At 40.2% G+C, this 23,051-nt stretch overlaps 1 protein-coding gene across 1 annotated transcript in view; it reads left to right on the top strand.

The window, feature by feature from the left end:
• The window catches only part of GRK7 (G protein-coupled receptor kinase 7), a 28,597-nt gene extending 12,346 nt beyond the window's left edge, over nt 1-16,251 (top strand). Inside the window, exons 3-4 of the mRNA XM_016141851.2 lie at nt 7,896-8,170; nt 15,918-16,251. Coding sequence (XP_015997337.2) covers nt 7,896-8,170; nt 15,918-16,251 — 609 coding nt within the window. The remainder of the gene's footprint in view (nt 1-7,895; nt 8,171-15,917) is intronic.
• Nucleotides 16,252-23,051: the final 6,800 nt, after the last annotated feature.

Below are 23,051 nucleotides of genomic sequence, written 5' to 3'. Positions count from 1 at the left end.
ACGAGATGGAAGGAGCGTGAGTGTGCCAATGCTGGTTCTGCTACTTACTATGGCTGCCGTATACAGACGCATGGGCTGACCCCTCACAGGGGTCACCAACCACGGGGACGGTGAGGGACTAAGGGCCAACATGTTCCACGCTCTAAGCCACGCGGAGTGCCTTCTTCTAAAAGCCACTTGGGCTGGCCATAGCCCTGCACTTGACCTCAGGCAAGTCAGGCCTCTTCTCTGAGCCTGGTTAATACTGCCTGCCTCTTAGGCTTGATGAGATTAAGCAACATGCGATTAAATGTCTAGCAGAAGGTCAGCTACTTGGTAGGCAATCAAAAAATGACTGCTCTGATTATTCTACAAGAAGCCAAGCACCAGCCCGTCTGTCACAATCTTCGCTGTCGCATTGTTTCTGCCTCATCCAACAGGCACTGTAGCTGCTCAGGTGACCTTTGCAGCCGTGCTTTGTTCTCTGAGCGGCACAGGGAGCCAGGAGGAGCCCAAAGCTCCACCAGGCAGGCAGTGGGTGAGGGCACAGCTCACCTCTGTGCTGAGCAGAGCAGACACACACAGTTATCTCACTTCCTCACAGCCAGGTGGAACTTCACTTGTGATTTTATTTTGGGCATCTTGGAGGCACCATGGAAAAGACACCTCAGCCGAGTGCTGGATAGGTTCATAGAACATGAAACCAACAAAGAACACAGTCCAGAGGAAGCCAGGCCCGTTTTTCAACGTGATGGTGTCTTAGAGGCTTCCGGGTTTTTCTTCATGTGTAGCTGCCATGTCTGAGACAACCAGAAACCGGGCTCTGGGACCATCACTGCTAACCTCTTGAGGGCCTGCTCTATGCCAGGCTTTGGGGAAGCACTCAATGTGTCTTGTCACTTTCATCTTCATCACAGTCCTATGAGATATTTGGTAGAGCTGGAATCTGAACCACAGCAGACTGGCCTCGGGCTGCATAGCTGGAACAGCATTATCGCTGGGACCCCTTTTGGGGATCCCCTGTTGGGGCTCTCTGAAACGGGTGTTCTCTCAGGAGTGTCAGAAAGAGCAGGCGGCCTCCTCTGGTGAGGCTTGTGCTCCTCAGCCAGGAAGCGGCTAACAGAAAGCCACCCGCGGGCGGGCGAGGAGCAAAAAAGGAGGCTCGGGTCAGCCGGCCTCCCGAGGCTGCCGCCTTGGGCCGAGAACGTGGGCGGAGCCTCGGAGCTAAGTCCCCTGGGGTCTCGGGCCGCATTCCTCCGAGGTCTGCAAAGGCCACCGCTTAAAGGCGCAGAGGAGCAGCTGGGAACGAGAACAAAGCGGCCAGGCCCCCCTCGGAGGAAGGAAGGAGCGAGCCCCAGGAAACAGCTGATAGCGCTAAGCTCAGCTTGTTTTTTTCCTCTGCTCAACAGTTCTCCTGCCACGGCAAACAAAAGATGTACATTCTGATTCCCTCTTCTGTTTGGATTGTGCTGTCGAGTGGATCTGGTTTGTGATGAGCTGGGGGGTAGAGACATCCGCGGGCGGTTTCTTGCTCCTCTGGCCAGTTTGCTGGGCGACTGCCGCTGCCGCCGCCGCCGCCACCACCACCACCACCACCACCACCGAGAAACTCAGAGAGCTTCCTTTTCTGTGTTTCTGCCCGCCCCATCATCAAATCCAGCCTGGCCTGGCCACACCAGGGGCACAGCACCCGCATTCCTTCTAATGATGGAAGTTAAGGTTGCCAACTGTTCAGATTCAGTGGGAGCTGAAGGTTTACTCCTGACCTTGAAGGACCTACACACACACACACACACATGCACACGCACACGTGCGCGCGCATTTTCTCATGGAAATGTAAAACTATTAAGATGTGAATCGTACCCTCGCAGACCCACTGAAAGGCCCCTCCCGGTTCTCATCCCTGCCAGAGGTCACAGTCTAGGCTGCCCAGAGCCAAACTGAGACTAATCCCAAGCAGAATCCACCCAGCCCTGGCCCTGCCGCTCAGCCCCCAGGCCCCGGGGATGAGAGTGACAACAGCTACATGGCCAGTGGAAACCAGCATCCAACAGCGAGAGCAATGCGGGTGTCTGCACAGGTCCTAATAGGCTGGCTCTGATCTTGACCCCACCTCACAGTGTCTACCTTCCTCAAAGCCTGGACACCTGTAGGTGACAGGTGGTTCTGATGGGACTAAGCAATCCATGTACAATGACTGTGGTAGATGAACTTCTTGCTGCCCCCTGGGGTGCAGTGGCGAAGGGGGCAGCCACTACCTGGCTTCCTAAACCCTGTGAGGTCTGATACTTAAGGCTCTGCAATGCTGGGTATGCTGTGTTTTGCCAAAGGGCACTGCAAAACCAAAAGCAAAACAAAATGAAGCAAAAAAAAAAAAAAAAAAAAGACAAACCACACACAAAAGCCTCTACTAAGAGTTCTGTCGCTGCCGACACTTGGGTGATCCCTACAGCCTTGGCAATGGCAGTTCTGGTCACACAAACTGAAAGAGACTATTTTGATGGCACAGAGACTGATGTGCGGGGGCCCTTTGTAACTGCGGGAGTTGAACAGAGCCAAGAGAGGTCAGCGTGGTTGGACCCTGCCCCATGCTGCTTGGCCCGTTCTCTCCTCCCACCCCACTCTGAGGAGGCAGTTCACATGAAGAAGACAAATGGCATGAAGGCCAGGCAATTAATTTTTTCAGCTGGAGGCTGCGATGGAATTTGGGTACTTAGACTCTGGCGTGTGCCTCTAATTCCATTCTCCTCTGTGAAATACCTCTACTCTTCAAGGAGGTGGTGTCCTTCAAAATCACCGGCATTTTCTGTCTTTAGGGCCAAGAGATAAATTTAGTCCTGAATATTCTTTGGAATGAATCCCAGGCAACCTGCATGCTGTCTCATACTTTTTCCACTACACCAAGAGACTATAGTACAGTAAAGGTGGTGGCCAATTCTTCATTTATTTTCTTGGAGAGGGAGCAAGACGATCCTAGAACATGGCTCAGGGTCTGGTCCCCACCCCACCTTTCAGCAACCTCCATAATGTGGAGCAGCCCAGCCAGCATCTGATGAGCAGAGATACAGGCAAAGAAAGGAGACCTTATCAGGAAGAGGGGAAAGGAAAAAGATCATGACTTAGTTCTTGGAGAATGGGAAGAGAGAAAGAGGGGACTCTCAGGGGAGAAAAATAAATCCTGAAGGAGACTTGGAGGGGTAAGGAAAAGCCACTTCACTTACTTCCATACAGGCAGTGTCACGTAGTGGTTCAAAGTGCAGACCTGTGTGTGACTCTTGGGTGGCTGCCCTTGAGCAAGACGTAACCTCTCTGTGGTTCAATTTTCTAATCTGCAAAATAGGAGATAAAGTAATCTGTGTCTCATAGAGTTATCATGAAGATTAAACAAGAAATTTATATAAAGCACTTGAGAAAATATTTAGCATGCAATAAGCACTCAGTTAATATTGTTTGTTATTATTTTCAATTTTTCTCCCAGTATATGTCTCACAATCTTTTTTTAAAGAAAAAGGCATGCTCTCCACTTTCACCTTACACTTTCTACTGAGCAACTGATGTTTATCTGGTGTCCTCATTAGCGATTTTAATCCTTAAAGTCACTCACCTCTGAAATCTGCTCATTGGAAGAGTGCCACACACAGAGCAAGTTCACAATAAATGTTGCTGAGAAGAACTTACCAATTGCCACTGTCCGAACTGCAGCTGGGTATTGTTTATAGTCTTTCTTTGTGCTTCTCCCACCCCAGCAGAAAAGATTGAACCAGAGAGAAGGTGGATCTAGGAACATATAGCCCAACTGAGAGTTATGGACAGTGAAATACTACATACTGGAAGACCCTTAGCCCTTGCCTTATCTCAGTTCCCAGAATGAGGGTAAACTAGCTGACCCCTCTCAGACAGAATACTGGAGAATCTCTATAAGGAAATTAAGAAGACTAACAGAAAAGATCTATAGATACTCAGGGGTGAGGTCCCCATTGAAATAGTTTGGCAGGTTCACACTACGGTGAAGCCCATCCATTGACAAGTTTCTTGTTAGCTTGTAGTGTTGCACCCTTAAAGATCATTTGTCATTTCAAAATCTCTCCAAAATAAAAGACAATACCAAAATGAACAGAATAAGAAACGTGTAGGAAACAGGAACAATGTAGAAAGTAGAAGAGAACATTTTTTAAAGATTTTTATAATTAATATGCTTTTGAGATTTAAGAGAAGATATTGCATCATGAGATTAAAAACAGGTGCTATAAAACAAGAAACATTCAGAGAAAAACAACAAGGATATTTGGAAATAAAAAAACATAAATATGTTTCCAAAACAACGTGGATCGATTTCAAAAAAAAATGTTATCTAAAAGAAGGAGTCTGACACACAAAAAAAGTATCTACCATATGATTCCATTTACATGAAATCCAAGAGCAAACAAAACTAACCTGTGGTGACGGAAATCAGAAACAGGTTGCATGGGAAGTGGGGAGGAGAATGAACTATAAAAGGGGCACAAGGGAACACTCTTGGATGGAAATGTCCTAAATTTTGTTTGGTGGCATTTATGGGAATGTATTCAATTATCAAGATTTATTTAACTGAATATCTAAAATTTGTGCACATTACTCTATGTTAATTATACGTTAATAAAAACACTATGTTGATTATATGTTAATAAAAACACTATGTTAATTATATGTTAATAAAAACATATCTGCAAAAACGTAAAGTTCAATGGAAAGATTAAGCCTCTAGATCTATCAATTTACAGGAAATACAAAGAACAGCGGAACATGTTAAGTGACACCACAGGGATGCAGTCAGCAAAATCTGACTGTGGCGAACTCTATGGTTTAGCTGGCTTTTTCCAACAAAAGCTTGCAGAGAGTTGGGGGAGGCAGAGGGTGATAATTTACAGAGATTTAAGAGACATATTGATCAATGAATTACATTGTATGAACCTCATTTGACTCCGAATTTAAACAAACTGTTTGTTTAGAGGAAAAGTTTATAGGACAATTGGAAAAGTGTAAATATGTCCAGATATTTGATAATATTAAAAAATTGTTGTTATTTTTTTTAAGTAAGATAACAGTATTGTAATGCTTGGTATGGGGTTTTTTATGTGTCCTTATCTTTTAGAGATTCATAGTAAAATACTTATAAATAATACAAGGTCCAGGATAGTCTGGGACAGTGGAAATTGACAGGTCCACAGATGAAACAAAATAGGCTGTGTGTTGATAATTGTTGGAGCTCGGTGTAGAGTACACCAGGTATAGTGTATATTTCATTTGCATGTATTTGAAATTTCCCATAATAAAACACTTTTTGTTAAAAAAAAATAGAGGAGTAAGAAGAAAAAATAGAAATCTATTATAAGAAAAAAGATGAAAGAGATAGAAAATAGGAGTGAAAGATCAGAAACAACGGAAATTTTCAGAATTTCAAAAAAGGAAAGAAAATGGAAGGGAGAAATGATAAAAAAAAATAGTATGAGAAAATTTTCCAATACTGACAGTTATTAATTTCTAGATTGAGAGGCCAATCAGCAGCTGGCACTACATATTAAAAAAAAAAAAAAAAAGCCCCACCTCAAAGTACATCATTGAGAAATTTCATAAAGTTGCGATACTGAGCCACAAATCTCACCTTCTAACGGTCCCTCTGCTGTCTCCATTTCTCTTTCAGACAACCCCTGTGGGTATCACTTCTAGGCTGAGTTTTTCCTCCACTTTTTGAATAAGATGAAATATCATACCATAGGATCTGGGACCTTGTTTCCATGGATTTGTTGTGGGTATGAATGACAAATGTAGAAATACAGACAACTGACCAATGGATATAGGAGATAGGAGAGAGCTGGACAGAAACAGTTAGATTCTTCCTCCTCTGTTCTCGCCTATGGTTCCCCCACGTGACCTTCCTGGAAGGGTCCCTTGCGTCCGGTAAACCAGCAGTCAGTCTGGTAATGCCTGGCATCACACTCCCCTTCCCTCGCTCTCTTTTTCCTTCGTAACATTCTGTTATAAAGACTTTCAAAGTTGAAAATTTTTCACAAGGAGCACCTATTAAACCCATTACCTAGAGTTTAACCTTGACATTTTAAACAGCTTTATTGAGATATAATTAAAATACCATAAAACCGACCCATGTAAAATACACAATTCAATGGCTTTTAGTAAATCCACGGAGATATGCAAACATTATCACAATTTGAGAATATTTTCTTCACCTCGAAAAGAAACGCCCTCCCCTTTAACGCCCTACCCCCTCTTCCAACCCTAAGCAACCGCTAATCTACTTTCTGATTCAATGGAATTGCCAATTTTTGACTTTGCACATAAATAGAATCATACAATAGTGGTCTTTTGTGACTGGCTGTTTTCACTTAGCATAATATTTTCAGTTGGGTTCACTGTGTATCAGTACTTCATTTATTTGCATGGTCAAACAATATTTCATTGAATATCAGTAACATTTTATTAGACTGACTTGCTCTATCATGAGTCTATCCACTTTTCCATCTTTCTGTTGATCCATTAATTCATCATATCTTTTATGTATTTCCACATAAGCTCGCCTCTTTTCTTCCCAACTCTTAGCACCTTCACCTTGCATATTGCTCAAATAAAGCTCATCTCACATGACCACCTTAGGTGCAAAGGTCCTGGGAGATGGAGTACTTAGCCTTCTGGCCTCTGTAGTAGAGGGGTACAAGGGAAAAGGAAAATCGAGAATGGACTTTTGCTGCTTTGGCTTACAGCGTTTCTCAGTCTTGAGCACATCTCTTCTCTAGTCTCCCCTCGCACCCTTGCCTCCCACAGATCTTATATTTCAGAAATGCCAAATTCCTTAAAGTTTCCTGCACATTTTTCCAGACTCCATCTCTTGTTCATGTCCATTACTTGCATAGCCTTCTCTGTGTGACAGATTCTTCCCTCGTGATTCAGCTCAAGTGTCACTCTCCAGTGAAGTATCTCCAAGACACACACACACATACACATACACACACACACACACACACACACACACACACACACTCACACACTGGCTTCCCTGTGCTCATTTTAAAATCCTATTATGATATTTATCCTACTTTATCGAATTAACCTTTTGACCTATCTCCACCAACTTCTAAGTTCTCAAGAGCAGGAGCCAGGCCCTGGATGTCTTGGTGTCCCTAGAACTCACTTCAGGGGATGGCTCAATAAATATTTGTTGGATAGTGCACGAAAGATATCTAGCTACCACCTTTACTGTTGTTTATTTAACGAACGTTTTGTTGGGTATGCACCAAGAAAGTTCCTGTGGTAAGTACCTGGTTTGGATACAAAGATGAGTAAGTATATCCTGGGCCTCAGAGGAGCCTGCAATACCCTTTTGTCTGGGTGAATGCAAAATGAGACAAGACACCAGGACAACAGATGTAAACTATGACTGTCTCAGGTAAACCGGAATATATGGTCACCCAAATTACATGTTACATACACTGCTTCTGTGAAAACAGTGCCACGCTGACTCATGTCCAGCTTGCCAGACCCCAGTCACTTCCAGAATTTTCTTGCACAAGCCAATGACTCCTAATTAGAGCTTGGGTCATTTAACTCTTTAATTGTTGTCATCCATGTGAAAATTATCTATGAAATTTAATATTCCTAAGGCATTCCATATACTCTGCACATAAAAAACATATTTAAGCTATTAGACAAAAATTACCTAATGAACAGCTAAAACACTTTTCAACCTTTTTTCATGTTCTGAATGTAAGTCAGTAATCAACATGTGAAACCCATTACATATACAGGGTTCCCTTAACGAAGAAAGAAAAAGAGAATGGGTATTGGATAGACAATCAACAGTGTCTATTATACTCACATTAGTGTGTTTGTTTTGTTTTGTTTTGTTTTTTGTTTGGGTGTTACAGGCTGGAACGAATGGTTATATGGCTCCTGAAATCCTAATGGAAAAAGCAAGTTATTCCTATCCTGTGGACTGGTTTGCAATGGGATGCAGTATTTATGAAATGATTGCTGGGAGAACACCATTCAAAGATTACAAAGAAAAAGTCAGTAAAGAGGATTTAAAGCAAAGAACTCTGAAAGAAGAGGTCAGATTCCAACATGATAACTTCACAGAGGAAGCAAAAGATATTTGCAGACTCTTCTTGGCTAAAAAGCCAGAGCAACGCTTAGGAAGCAGGTAAACTACCATATAACAGAGATGAATGTCACTATTGTCCACAGAGAGTTGGAGACTATTTTGGGTTAGTAACAAAGCCTTGGGATTATGTAGTATTATTATTTTCCTATTATTATTTGCATATTATATGGTTAAGTATTTCTGATACTTTCAAACACTATGAGAGCTTGATATGGAAAAATCTCCAAGATATATTTTAAAGTGTGAAAGTGAGGTGCAAAAAAAGCATACATAAAAAAGAATAAAAAGTATATATAATTCAAATTGTTGCATGGAATATTTTGAGAGTGTACAAAGACTGTATAGAATTGTTTGCCTCTAATAAAGGGAATTTGGGAGCTGGTGACAGGGATGCAAATGAAAATTGTCGCTATATAACCCTATTATCTTTTAAAGTTTGAACCACGTCAATCAATTATCTACTTGAAAATAAACAAAATTAAAACTTAAAATAAAATTTAAAACAGCCATAAAGAGCAATAGCTATAGCTCTGGAAAATTTTGCCCCTATTAAAAAATCTCTGTAAAAATATCGTCATTAATCAGATATTTAATGAGAACATATGATGCTGCTGGCTAAATTAAGTATAGTTGAAATTATAAGAAAAGTTTTAATAAAAATCCAATTTTATTGTTTACAATGAAATAATAAGATCAGGATATCTTAGAAGAAAAAAATAATAGCTAGCCTATGAAAAGACCCTTGGCTATGGGTGACTGGTGTGTAGGGAGAAAACCAAGGGCTTAGAGTCACAGACATAGACTCACATTCCAGCTCTGCTGTAGCTCTAGTATGTACTGGTCATTTTGCCTCAAGTAAATGAATTACTTTTTTTGAATCTCAACATCCACACATATAAAATGGAGGGGGAGGGAGGGTTGTAGGTGTGATGGTTAATCTCAGTGTCAACCTGTCTAGGTCAAAGTACTCAGATATTTGATCAAACATTATTCTAGATGTTTCTGTGCAGGTATTTTTTTTTTTTAGATGAAATTAACATATAAATAAACAGGCTTTGAGTAAAGCAGATGATTCTTCATGTGAGCGGGCCTTATTCAATCAGTTGAAGGCCTTAATAGAAAACAAAACAAAACAAAACAAAACCTGATACTTCTGGGAAAAGAGGGAATTCTCCCAACAAACCATCTTTGGACTTGAACTGCAACTCTTCTCTAAGTCTCCAGCTTGAGAGTTTACCTTGCAGAATTTGGGCTTGTCAAGTCGCCACAATAGTGTGAGCCAATTCCTTAAAATAAAACTCTTTTTTTCTCATATGTATACACACTACTGTTAGGGAGGAAAAATTTATTTCGCCACCCTCTTAGGTTCAAGAATGGAGGCCTGCAAATTAAATGACAAAAGACTGATCTTTTTATTCATGTACATACATAGGAGTTCACAGAAAAATGTGACTAGGATGCGGTTAGAATTGTACCATCTTAATAGGGGAAGTGGAGAGGGGAGAAAGACATTTATAGGAAAACAAATGACTTCTTAGTAATGCTGGGGAGAAAGGCACTATGGGAAAACAAATGACTTTTAGGAAATGTAAATGACCCCTTGGGAGAATAGCTGGGAGATATGATAATTTTGTGGCAGTGTCTATTTGGGTACGGTGCTGCCTTCTGTCACTGGTGATAAGAGTCAATCTCTCCGATTTCAAAATCCCCAAAACTCCTGGCAAGAGGATTCATGAGTAAGCTATATTGGGAGGCTCTGCTTTTATGCAGATATATGCATCTGTTGACTTTCAAATGCCTTCAGCTCAGTTCAAAATAATTTTTATGCCATTGGTACATTTGACCCCTTCAACCTCCTTTTGGTTCTGTTTCTTTGGAGAACTCTGACTAACACAGTGGGGTATTTTGAGGCTTAGATATAATAAATATAAAGTTATATATAGGGTATGTTAGGAATCATTCAATAAGTGGTAGCAATTACAGATTTCCCCTGCTACCTGAAAGTAGAACCAAAATGGAGTAAAGCAAAGAAGCAAATACCATTAAGTTATACAGAAGAATTTTTGAGCATTCCCAGACCCAAAAATTAACCTACCAAATCATACCAAATACACTTAGTCACATCCAGTTTTATGCTAAGTGTTAACACCCTTACTAGCTCATTTAGGCCTTTTCGATAGGACATATCTTGCTAATGGATGCACAAAGTAAGTCCAGATAAAGCACAGATGCTCACAGACACAGCAAGCCTGGTGGCTTGCTGCTGAGACGCTGAGTGTGGTTTCTGGAAAAGGAGCTTGGCAGGGCCACTATCCTTGAGGATGTTCACCGTGTATATAATGGCTCATGCAAAACAAAGACCGAACACTATTCTGACTTCGCCTTTTTAAAATAAAAGTGAAAATCCTTTTGAGGTTTCTTTCAAACTGTGGAAACAGTAATTAAATAGATCTTTTGTAAAAGCAAAGTGTTGTAATGGGAACTTTCAAAAAGCGGGGGATACCAGTATTATTAATTTGTTCTAAGGGAGATATCAGATAGTATTTTGACTAAACGATGATCTTGACTATCTTAAATTACTGGAATTGAATTTTCAAAATCTAAAAATATATAAAAATATGAAAGCTACAATCATAAAATAATATGACAGATTTTTATTATACCAGAACTTAGGCAGCCAGATTACTCTAAATCTTCCAAGTAGTTGCCAGTGGAGGCTCTGAAACAAGGCTGCTTTAGCTCAAAATGTTTGCATATGAAAGAGGCAAGTTTTCCATTTTTGATCTGATATTTTTAAATAGTGAAATAAAATTTATTTGTAATAACTGTTGGAATATGACAAATAACCAAATTAACAAGTTAGTATCTGGGAATTGGATGGGACTCTACATTCATGTGACGTCAAATGTGAAACTGATCTCCGTCAGTGCTGATGCCAACATCGTTATATTAGTCAGAACAGGCCATGTTATAATGAGCAAATCCCAAAGTTTCAGCAGCTTAAACCTAAAGGATTATTTCTCATTCACACAAAGCCTGCTCTGGATCCAGTGTCTCTCCAGGGTATCTATCTCCCTTCTGAGCCGAGGCTCAGATCCAGGCTGCTCCCATCTTGCAGCTCCATGGGAACTGATGGCTTTCAGTTGCTGAGGCAAGAGAAGATAGCCCAAGCAATTTTGTACTGCCTCAGCCAGGAATTAACCAACTTCACCCACCGCTTCACACACACTTCTGTTGGCCAGAACAGTCCTCGGGCCCTGCCTATAGGTAGGGGACTGGCTAGTGTGGTCTTCTGTGTGACAAGAAAGGAAAGGAGAACCAGACAGGGTGACCACTGACCAATTCTACCGTCCTGGCTCTCAAGTATGAGAAGTGTCAGAGGTCACGTCAACAGTGGCTATGGCCATGTGGGAAGTAGAGTCTCTTTACATGACTTTCTTGAAGAAAACACCACCCTCTTTGCGTGTTTGATTGAAAATCTATCTCAATAGATTATAAAGTGTTCTTTATAAGCACACTTCGGGTCTATAAAATGAAATATTGACAAATTTCTTCAGGAAAATGCCACCTTAAAGCCTTGGATCATTGTCTGAAGCTGTTCCATCAAGCAAAACCTTTTTATAAAGCATCTGTTGTGACTTTTCTGAATAAAACTGTTTACATTAGAGACAAGGCATATAAAAACCAGCTGTTCAGTGAAAAAGAAAACCTTCCAGCATTTTCATTTAAAGTCTTTGTATTTTTAAAAAATTCATTTAAATAAGATAATATTTGCTTAATTTAATGGGCGTCCATCAAAGTAGAGCAAATGTCTAGATAGCATGTTACACAGTGGAGAGGTCAAGTGCTCCCTCCTCGTTGCACTTACAAGTGTTTGAAATAAATTAAAAACCGTTCTCCTTCTTTAGGCAACACTAATGAGGATCTCCTCCTTCGCCTTTGTGGGTCTGTGAGTTAATTTTGCAGAGAAACCAAAAGCTTTTCTGAGCATCTAACAGGGGCTCCGGATAGAGCCAGCTATGATGTTTTCCAATAAAATAAAAGGTGAAGGTCACTTAATTATTTTGCAGGTTTTATTCCGGTTAGTCAGTGCAGCAGAATAAGAGCAAATACCCATGCACGTCTCTTACTAAAGTGCTAAATCTCTGACACAATTTCAGGCTAATGTCCTATCCTTGGCAGACTCCCCCAGTGTGGTCCTCATGTATGGGCAGGTGGTATCTTGTCTTTATTGACTGATGTAAGAAAACCCATTGTAATCTCTGTGTGGGGTTCAGTAACACAAGAGCCCCTGTTAAAGCTCAGAAACATATTTTACTCCAAGCAGCAGAAGTCTTCCTGTAGCTCCTGATTTGGCTATTACAAAAGATGCTGCCTTCATAAATAGCCTCTCCTCTTTGTCCAAAGCACACTGCATGATGAGGACAAGAAAGCCCTGCACAAAGCTGCCAGAGCAAGATTCAAGAGCGGAATCATCTTCATGCTCTTTCTAATTAAAGAACAGAGGTTAGAGCCACTAGTGCAACAAATCAAAGTGATAAGTGTGTGGTAGCCTGGACACAGAGGTTAAGGAAGAGGGGTTGGAAAGCCTAGTCTTTTTAGCATCAGCAACTACAGATATTAATTGGAAAAGGGCATCGTTATATAAAATTTCCCAGGGCTGAGAGAGGCTGACAACTCCATCATTACATCAAGAGTTTATTAAGGGAACTTATCTTCAAAGCATGTTGGGGACAACTGGCAATACAACATCAATATATACCTCACCACCTGGCAAGTGATAAGGGGTTATACAGGGTGGGGCAGGCTGGATTGCCTTACTGGGGTGTGACCTACCACTGATAAGGTGAAAATACCTTCTGTGCTTGTTTGGGGCTGGATAACAGCCTGTCCAAGAAACCAGCACATCTGGGGCATAGGGGAGGGCCGGTCACACAAGTCTCTGAGGGGAGGTGGGGAACACAATCTCTGTTCTGGCCAGGATCTAGCTGGCAGATTTGGCAGCAGTCAGGCAGTGGTCATGTCATGGAACAGCCTCTCCTCCACAGGCATAAGGCATGGGCCCTGCTTTCCAGGGACATCTAGTTAGGGTGTTGAGGAACATAAGGAAAAACTCAAAGTGCTCTGTTGTTCCCTTGTCTTTTGCAACTAGGTGCAAATGGGCGGCAGCCAGCCACCCCTGATGGGCAAGCCCAGGCCATCTGGGCCTGGTTGCTTGAGATGTTACTTGCGAACTGTTCATACTGATGTGAATACTGGTTTGTCAAGTTTCCTGAGGTTACCAGCCCCTAGGCACTCTCCATTTATCCAAGTTAAAGCTGCTTAGAGTGAGTTTAAAGCACCCTCTCGACCTCTGGGACAGTATGTTCCTGCCTGCCAGCAGCCATCAAAGTGGCACAAAGTCTTCCCTCACGGCACCCGGTCTCATTCCAACTCCTTTGTTCTTTCTGAGACACGCAGGCCTATGGTTCATTCCTGGTCTACTTGCATGAAATTCTTGCTCTTCGCTTGTTCTGCCACGTTTAAAATCCATCTGATACCCACCCCACAAATCTATCTGATACCTGAAAATGATACATATTGCTGGGTAAACTATACCTCAGTAAACCTAGCTTTTTATTTTAATGTATCCTTGAAGCTTCGGTTTATCTCAGTAACCCTCCTTCAAGGCTCTTACTCTACAGAATATAAAACACCCAGCCATTGGTCAGTAGGCTCTAATAGATGATGAGCCTACATTTTCCTTTCTTTCAATTGATGGAGACTTAGCAGCTTTTAGAAGAAAAGAGATACCTTGTAGTATCTCAGGAAACAGCTCGACATGTGTCTTTCTAGTTGTGTCATAATGGGAAAAGTCCAAGGAGTCCTGGATGGCCTTTCAGGTTGAAGTTGGCCAGAATCACAGAACAACCACCCAGAGGATGGCTGGATATCAGATGTCTCCAACTGAGTTTCTCTTTTTCATGATAATATTTTATTACAAATTTTCCTTTGAAAAATTCACCGACATATTCTCGCTTTCTCAGTGCACAGCTATTTTATGACTGCAGAAGCAAGTAAAGAAGTGAAAAGAAGTTAAAAAGACAGTTAAAAAACAGGGTTGTTGTGATGATAAAATGTGATAACGTAAATGAAGAGCTTAACATTGTATTAGCTAACAGTAGGTTCTGAAGACATGTTAGCTATTCTCAATATTGTTATTAGTAAGGTCATTACTGTGTTTAGTTTCTAGTCATCTTACTAGGCAGAGCTTCCTGCAGTAATCATGCAACATGGCGGGATGTATGAAGGAGGTCTCGGAAGGGGATGTATGGAGGAAGTTCCAATCCTTCTAAAAGCTTATTGAAAACAGAAAGGAAAATGTCAAAGGAAAGACTTGAATGTAATTAATTTTAATCAAGGTTGATTTATGACAGAAATCGACTTCTTCCAAAAGGAAAACATTTCTTATTTACACTAATATATTTGTTCATGTAAAGAAAAAACAATCATTTGAATGTAATGCCACAAAACAGCCCCCTTTTCACTTTTTTTAAAATGTGGACTGAAGAGAAACCAAGAGATTGTGTGGTAGGCTGTCCCTAATATAGTCCCCAAAGATCCCCACCTCCTGGCATCCACACCTTTGTGTAATCCCTTTTCTTTAGTGCGAGCTGGACTTATGGGCTTGTTTCTTAAAGAATAGAATATGGCAGAAGTGATGAGATGTAATTTCCAAGGTTGGGCAATAAAAAGACTATGTCTTCTGTCTTGGACACTCTTTCTCCTCCTCCTCCTCCTCCTCTTCCTCCTCCCTGCTACTGATCATTTACCCTGGGGAAAACCAGCAACAATGTTATAAGGCAGCCCTGTGGAAAGACTTAAGTGGTGAGGGATGGAGGCTTGCCGATAATCACATAAATGAGTTTGGAAGTAGATTCTACGCATTCCTCCCCATCCCCAGTTGAACCTTCAGACAAGACCACAGCCCTAACCAACAGCTTTACTGCAACCCCACAAGAGACCTCACAAGAACCAGAAGCACCTAGTTAAGCCATGTCTAGATTTTTGACCCACAGAAACTAAAATAGTTTCGTTTTAAGCTACTAAATGTTGGGGCATTTTATTACACAGCAATAGGTAACTAATTCAAAGGTTACACCGTTGGAAACATATTTTTTCTTCCTCCAAGGCAAACACTATGATTTCTAGCATAAGTAAGTTTTAATAATAAATAACCATAGTCTTGAGCACCAAATATATGCTCATTCATGCTACTAAAAACTACAAATGGATTTTATTAAAGTCTTTAAAGATTATTGTTGCTGTTGGGGGAGGTCGGTGGGCTCCTAGAAATCATGTCATATGAAGAGTGAGGAGATACGACTGTGGTCTTTTAAAATGTGAATAGTGGTCATGTAGGACAAGACATGCTTAATTTGTTCTGTGTGACCCTGATGGGCAGAGCGAGAGGCAATGACTAGAAGTTTCAGGTTCTGGCCCCACTAAATCTTGCTGGTGTTTCCACGGAACACCAAGAATAAAAGTCGTGTCAACCGTATGACTCTTTTAAAATCACGTCAATGTGTGAAAGCTGTCTGCAAACAATGAAAGTGCTACTGTCTGCAGATGGTGGAATTGTTGGTGATTTTTAAAGTTATCATTTTTCTAAGTTATTCTTTATGTCTTTACATTGTCTTTGTGATTAAAATGTATAGGAAAAGAATGCTGCATCCTTTGTATTGTCAGAACATTTCGTATTTTGGTATGTTACTGTGTGTCAGCTGACTATCTCCTTTCTTTACAGAAAAAAGTCTGATGATCCCAGGAAACACCCTTTCTTCAAAACTATCAACTTTACTCGCCTGGAAGCCGGCCTAATTGAACCCCCATTTGTGCCAGACCCTTCGGTGGTATATGCCAAAGACATCGATGAAATTGAAGATTTCTCTGAGGTCCGGGGGGTTGAATTTGATGATAAAGATCAGAAGTTCTTCCAAAGATTTGCAACAGGTGCTGTCCCCATAGCATGGCAGGAGGAGATTATAGAAACGGGACTGTTTGAAGAATTGAATGACCCCAACAGGCCTGCAGGTGGAGAGGGTAATTCATCCAAGTCTGGTGTGTGTTTGTTATTATAAGTTGTTCTCTCTACTAGACTGGCAGCAGGAGTCTCAGCTGACCTAATCCTCGAATGTTCCTGCTAACCTAAAAATAAAAAGGCCTTTCAAAGTGAGAGGCAGCTAAGCATTTATTGAGATCAATAAGGATAGCTATTTGGGGATGCACCGATTCAAGCAGAAACCCAAATAGTATTCTAATTAGAAAACAAAGGCAAAGGGTATTTATGAAAAAGGGACAAGGAACCTTTACATCAGTAGAAGCAAGGCATTTCTGTTGGTGCAGATAACGTAACATAGTGATGTTAATTCTAAATAATGTTTTTAATTTTCAGTCGAGTAGTCATCAGTCCAGTGGTCATAATAACTGTTTTTGTTATCTTTGCAAACAGTTTTAGGGGACATAATGTTGTCCAGAGGTTAGTTTGCCCTTTATTAACATTCCAAAGGTTTGAGGCATAAGACACAGAGGGCAGTTCCTTTGGCATGGCAGTTCTGGCTCCATTTTATTTTTATTTTATTTTTAACTTTAAGGACATTTGGTTTCTTTCTTTCTTTCTTTTTTGTTTATTATGGTGACATTGGTTAATGAAATTCAGTAATTTTCAAGTGTACAATTCAACAGTAAGTCATATTATATATTGCATTGTATATTCACCGCCCATAATTAGATTTCTTTCTGTTACCACATATTTAATCACTTTTGCCCCATTTGCCTCCCCACCCCCACCCTCTGGTAACCACTAGTCTATTGTCCATGTCCATTAGTTTCTGTTTGTTTGTCATGTTTGTTGCTTTTAGGTTTATATCCCACAAATAAGAGGTATGTGGTTTTCAACTTTTTCTGTCGGGCTTATTTCGCTTAGCATGATCATCTCAAGGTCTATCCACACTGTTGCAAATGGCAGTATTTATATATACAATGGAATATTATTCAGCTATAAAAAGAGATGAAATCCAGCTCCATTTATATTGTTGTTTACATTCCTAACACATGAAAATCTGTTAGAGGACCGATCAATCAGGAGGGGCATTTCAATCCTAAAACAGTTCAAAGGACAGGTGAGCTCACCACTAGGACACCTTTCTTCTTTCGGTTCTTCTTCGGTCAGCGAAGAAGGCGGCAGGGAAGGACGGAAGGAGGGAAGGCAGCACGGCCGCCGGATTTCGGAGGGAGGATGCGTGAAGAGGAGGAAGGCCTTCCTCCTGCCCGTGCCCTTTCTTCCTCCTCATGCCGTCCTTCTTCCTTCTTCCTTCTTTCATTCCTTCCTTCCTCCTCCCTTCCCTCCTGCCCTCTTGCTTTTTCTTTCTCTTTCTTTCTTTCTTTCTTTCTTTCTTTCTTTCTTTCTTTCTTTCTTTCTTCTTTCTTTCTTTCTTTCTTTCTTTCCTTCTCTCTCTCTCTCTCTTTCATTCTTTTTCTTTCTTTTTTTCGTAAATATGAGTAAAGTCTCAGTTTTCACTAAGGGCTGGGAAAAGGAACACTCAGGTTTATTTTGATAAACTAAAAGCATCAGCTCTCTACCATCATGTCCCTGAAAGTTACACAAAGTCCCAGGAACAGAGAAAGGAACTTTGTGGTGTACTCAGAAAATGAGCATTTGCAATTCTTGGTAAATGATCATTTTAGTTTTCCATTGTTTATATCCTTTCTTCCCTTCATTTTTGAGTTTTTCTTCTGCTTCTGTACTTATAAAAAGGATTTTGAAGCTGGAAATAAAAGTTCCTGATATTCTGTCCATAAAAAGAAGTGGATTATAATATTTTGGCAATATTTCAGATAATTTTTAATTTACTGAAAGTCTTTTATATTTTTGAAATACTTTGCCATGTTAACGTTGAAGCATTTAAATGTGAATATACATGAGGTCTGTGAATTAAACTATTCCGTAAATACTTTACAGAATTCAGCCCTTTAAATAATATGCTACAAAATTGCTTACACATATAATTCCATATGCTATTGTTTCCCAAACTTTGCTGGATTTCGAAGTCACGTGGGATCTTTAAAAAATACTAATGTTTACCGTCCAGGCCCAGATATTAATTTGTCTGGGGTACAGCCTGGGCATCTAGCATTTCGAAAGCTCCCTGGGTGACTCTAATGTGCATCGAAGCTCAGGAACCACTGCCGTGTGGATTTAAATGTTATCTCACATGGATCTTTGCTTTGGTTGCTCAAATCTTCAAACACACATTTTGACAGCAACTTTTCAAATGTCTGAAAGACATGTAATTTTGGCAATTGCAGTGTAAATGAAACCGAAGATAATCTGTATTCCTCTTGTAGATTTTCTTGTCCTTACACACTTTAATTCCTCATAGGTATCTTGGGAAGCAGATCTCTTGACTATTTCAAAATCAGAAGGAGAAATATGAACTTAGAAACTGATGTAAACAAATGGCGACCCTTATTTCAAGTGCTTGCCCAGCCAGCACTTGATTGTAGAATTAGCGCTCCTCAAAAGCACAGGCTAAGTGAGAATTCTAAGGCCGTAAAATATATTTAGGACACAAATATAAATCTGGGGTGATTATTATTATCTTTCTATAAAGGTATATGTATATGCATTAGGAAATCTCATTTGTTCCAATGGTGAGAAGTCTGGCTAAAGTCATTTTAAAAGGTTTATTCCTTGAGTAAGGGAGCCAAGAGTTGCAAAAACACAGGCCAAAAAATTTTTAATTACCTGGAATCCAGCTAAGAGTACTCCTCAACTACAAGACGGCATCAACCATACTAGAACGAGTAGGAAGAAATCCTCTTGGAGCGGAGTCCTGAGTTCATGCACATGCCACTGACCCGCCTCTCACCCTCCCCCCAGTGAGCTCTCTGATGCTCCGGAACCTGTTCTGGAGACACTGCAGAAGCCTGAATCACCCAGGCAGGATCCAGATGCTTCCAGCAGATTCTTTTTCCTAAGGCAAGAAAGCAGATTCAGAGTTTGTAAAATTTGATACATTTCTAAATTTCTAACAGGTCTATTTTAACAAAAAACTGATTAACAATTAACAGAAATCTAATCAAGCAGGATTTAGCTTTATACACATTAGACATTTAAAAATAATGCCTTATTGCATTGATTCCTTATTTGAATGTCTACTGCTTTCATTAAACTTTAAATACAAATCTGTGTTTCATTTTTTACTCAAACAATCAACCAAGAATGTGTTGAGCTTTAATTATACATTGAAGCCTATACCTGGTAGCATTAGAGACACCATACAGAAATAACACAACTATCTAGGAAAAAGCATGTGGTGTAGTGCAGAACGCAGACTCCTGTTGGTGTTATTATTCACTTTTTATGTGAGAAAACCAAAACTCATAAATATTTTTTAGCATTTCCAAAGTCATCTAGCTTTACAGGGTTATTGTGAAGACTAGAAATAATGTATGTGAAGCATATAGTATACGACTTGCATACAGTAGGGGCATAATAAATTGAAGACTATGGTCAGTAAGTAGAACAGTCTAATGATTCTAGGTTAGGGGACAAACTCTTAACAGCTAAATTGAGCCACCTTAATGAAAATTTCCAGAAGGTGAGAGAAGGTGCAGAGCTGGGTCCTGGGGAGTGAGTGAGAAGGGAAGTTTCATGCACAATGAAAGAAAAATTGAATTAGAATGACTGGAGACACTGGGGCCCATTCCAGGCCTCATCCTCATCATATGCCAGGTGAGAGACCTACATGGACCAAGTCAGAGTGAAGGAGGCTCATCTGGACCAGGGCAGGGCACATGGAGGGACAGACTTGGTCAGGAAATTCAATGCTAGAGATGGAGAGAAATAAACAAATGCAAAGGACTCCCTCAGGTTGTGGGTGGAATACAAGTCAAAGACTTATTAAATAGGATGCAACCAGATGTCTCATGAAAGGAAGGGAATAAGTTTTGAAAAGGGATTAAGTTAAGCTCATTTAAAAAGTTAAAATGAGCTTATGCTTTTCTAGAAAAGTTTTATAAACATAATGAAAAGTCAGGGAAAACAAAGATATGTATAAGTGAAATCATTAGACAAAGAAGAACCAGGAAGAGGTCATTTTTATTCTTGCAGTTTGTCGGAGATTATTTTAAATGTTTTCTTTTCTTCTTCTATTTTTTCTTTCTTCCTTTTTCTTTTTTCTGAAATGTTTGTTTCTTAAAGGAGGAGATGGATTTGATAAACTGCTTGAAAGGGCTTGGAAGTGCCCTCTAAAGGAGAAGGTATGGATGATGTTTTCATTGGAAATAGTGATAAATTATTGATTTTAAGATGGCAAGCCACAAAAGTTAAGAGGTATTCTCAATTGTTTCTTTTGAATATCAAGTCTAAGACATTTCTAATTTAGGTGACCAGGCACGAATATGAAATAATTCAATAACTTAAACTTTGCTTCTTAGGAATTACATGTTTGGAAATAGTAAGCATTTACCAGATCAGTTTTTAAAGATCACTACATTATATGTATCATTAGAGCATTTTAATAATAAGACTTAAATGACCTAAATTGTTTGGACAGTAAAACATAAAAACTAGTGAAAATACTTAACCCTTCTTAAATGGTTATTCTTGGCAGTTATGAGCCATAAGAAGAAAAACAATAATAGAAGGGGGAAAAATAGATGTAAGATTTTTTTTTTTGGCCTGAAAGGCTTATCATGTTGACCTTTGGATTATCAAAAAATTAAAAAGACCTTACTAAATTTGGGGGGTCATTTGGGCTAAGTAATTGCAGACCCCATGACCATCCCTCAGGTTTTTTTTCTCGAAATTTTAATGACCCATTAGATCTCAAAACCTGGGAATTCCTGGCCCGGATGACCTTGAATGGCACTCCAGTTGCAGGGAAACATTCGCGTTTCAATGAAAAATGATGCATTGCCTAGAGGAGGATCTACAAACTGTCTGTAAAATACCAGAGAGTAAATATTTTTGACTTTGCAGATGGCAACTACTTAACTCTGCCTTGGCAGCGGGAAAATAGTCGTAGACAGTGTGTAAGGACTGAGGATGGCTGTGTGCCAATAAAGCTGTATTTACAAAAACTGGTGGTGGGGCTGGATTTGGCCCATAAGCAGTAGTTTACTGATCTCAGTCATAAATAAATTATTATTAAACCGTCTGGGTTATCTGATTCTAATGCAGTTATTTTACAAGTCTGTGAATTGTAGCTAACTAATTATTTTGCTTTTCCTAAAAAACAATTCTTGTCTATAGACCTGCACATGACCCTTTCCTCTAGTTTGTTAGGGCTATGATAACAAGTATCACAGACCAGGGGTCTCAAACAACGAAAGTTCATTATCTTACATGTCTGGAGGCTAGAAGTCTGAGATCAAGGTGTCAGCAGGGTTGATTTCTTTTGAGGTCTCTCCTCTTGACTTCTGATGGTGGCCTTCTCTTTCTGTCTGCCCATGGTCTTCCTTCTGTGTGTACCTCTGTCCTTCTACTTAAAAGGACACCAGTCATATTGGATTAGGGTCTATCCTAAAGACCCATTTTAACTCAGTTAACTCTTGTTAAGACCCTGTCTCCAGATACAGTCACATTCTTTTTTCTATTATTTAAAAATATTTTTCAATTGCAGATGACATAAGTATTATATTAGTTTTAGATGTACAACATAGTGATTAGACATTTATACAACTTATAAAGTGATCACCTTGGTAAGTCTAGTACCCATCTGACACCATACATATTTATTACGATATTAAGGTACAGTCACATTCTGAGGTATCCGGGGATTAGGACTTTAACATACGAATTTAGGAAGACTCAATTCAGCCCATATCACCCCTCAGCGGCATAACACTAAGTCAGTTTTACTTCCGTTTGCTCATTCATTTCAACATTCCTTCACTCCATACAAATTTATGATTTTTATAACTTCTTTGAATTGGTTGTAATGCTAATTTTCTCATGGATGAATTAAACAAAATTCTTAGCACATATTCATTTTTATTTTTGTATGACAGTGTGAGTTTACACACACACACACACAATTTTTTTTTTGAGGATTATTTATTTACACAACCCAGAATGTCACAATGCCATCAAAGAACTTCTAGGCATATCTGTGAAATTCTGCTTTCCTGAGCAGAGATTCTCAGCAAGAGCCCTCTCTCTTCTTGTTCTCTTATGAAACACACGGCAGAGAGAAGAGCACCTAAACAGAGGACCGATGGGAGTGGTGGCCGGCCCAGAAGGCAGCGAGCCAAGCACCAGTAAGGTTTTATTCGGTTGAGGGAATTTTGGTCGAAGTGCACGGGACCAGTTGACTATTACATATATTTAAACCAATTCTTTTCACCCTGCCTGTCCCATCTGCACTTCCAGCTGTCACACACATTCCTGACACGCCCACAGTTCCTGCATGCAGCTAGAAGCTGTCAAGCAAGGAGGGGCAGGGAGGAAAAAGCCAGGAGCCAGAAGAACCAAGAAGAACTTTAGAAGTTCACCTGCTAGTAATGCTGTGTGTGAGCCTCTGAGGCGTCAGGGCAAACTCACATTCCTGAGGCACGCCCAGAGGTGGGTACCACTTTGGCCAACAACTCTCCTCCAAGGTTTGCCTCTTCAAATGCAGGATGTCCAGTTAAATTTGAATTGCAGAAAACAACAAACTAACTTTTTTTTCTAGTATAAGTAATCCCCAAAATTGCATGAGACATACATACATTAAAAAAATCATCTGTGTTGCCCAGGAATAGAGATAATTGACTTAAGGATAGTTTGTGGTCAGGATTAAAAAAAAAATGCAGAAAAATTCCTAGCACAGCACCCGGCGCACAGAGCTCCACCTGAGTTGCCTGAATCTGTCAGATCTCCCTTCCTATACAGCTT

This window comes from Rousettus aegyptiacus, unplaced genomic scaffold (assembly GCF_014176215.1).
Source record: "Rousettus aegyptiacus isolate mRouAeg1 unplaced genomic scaffold, mRouAeg1.p scaffold_m13_p_4, whole genome shotgun sequence".
NCBI classification, from domain to species: Eukaryota; Metazoa; Chordata; class Mammalia; order Chiroptera; family Pteropodidae; genus Rousettus; species Rousettus aegyptiacus.
Note: the sequence above shows the minus strand (reverse complement) of the source record. Positions and strands in the feature narration are given on the sequence as shown.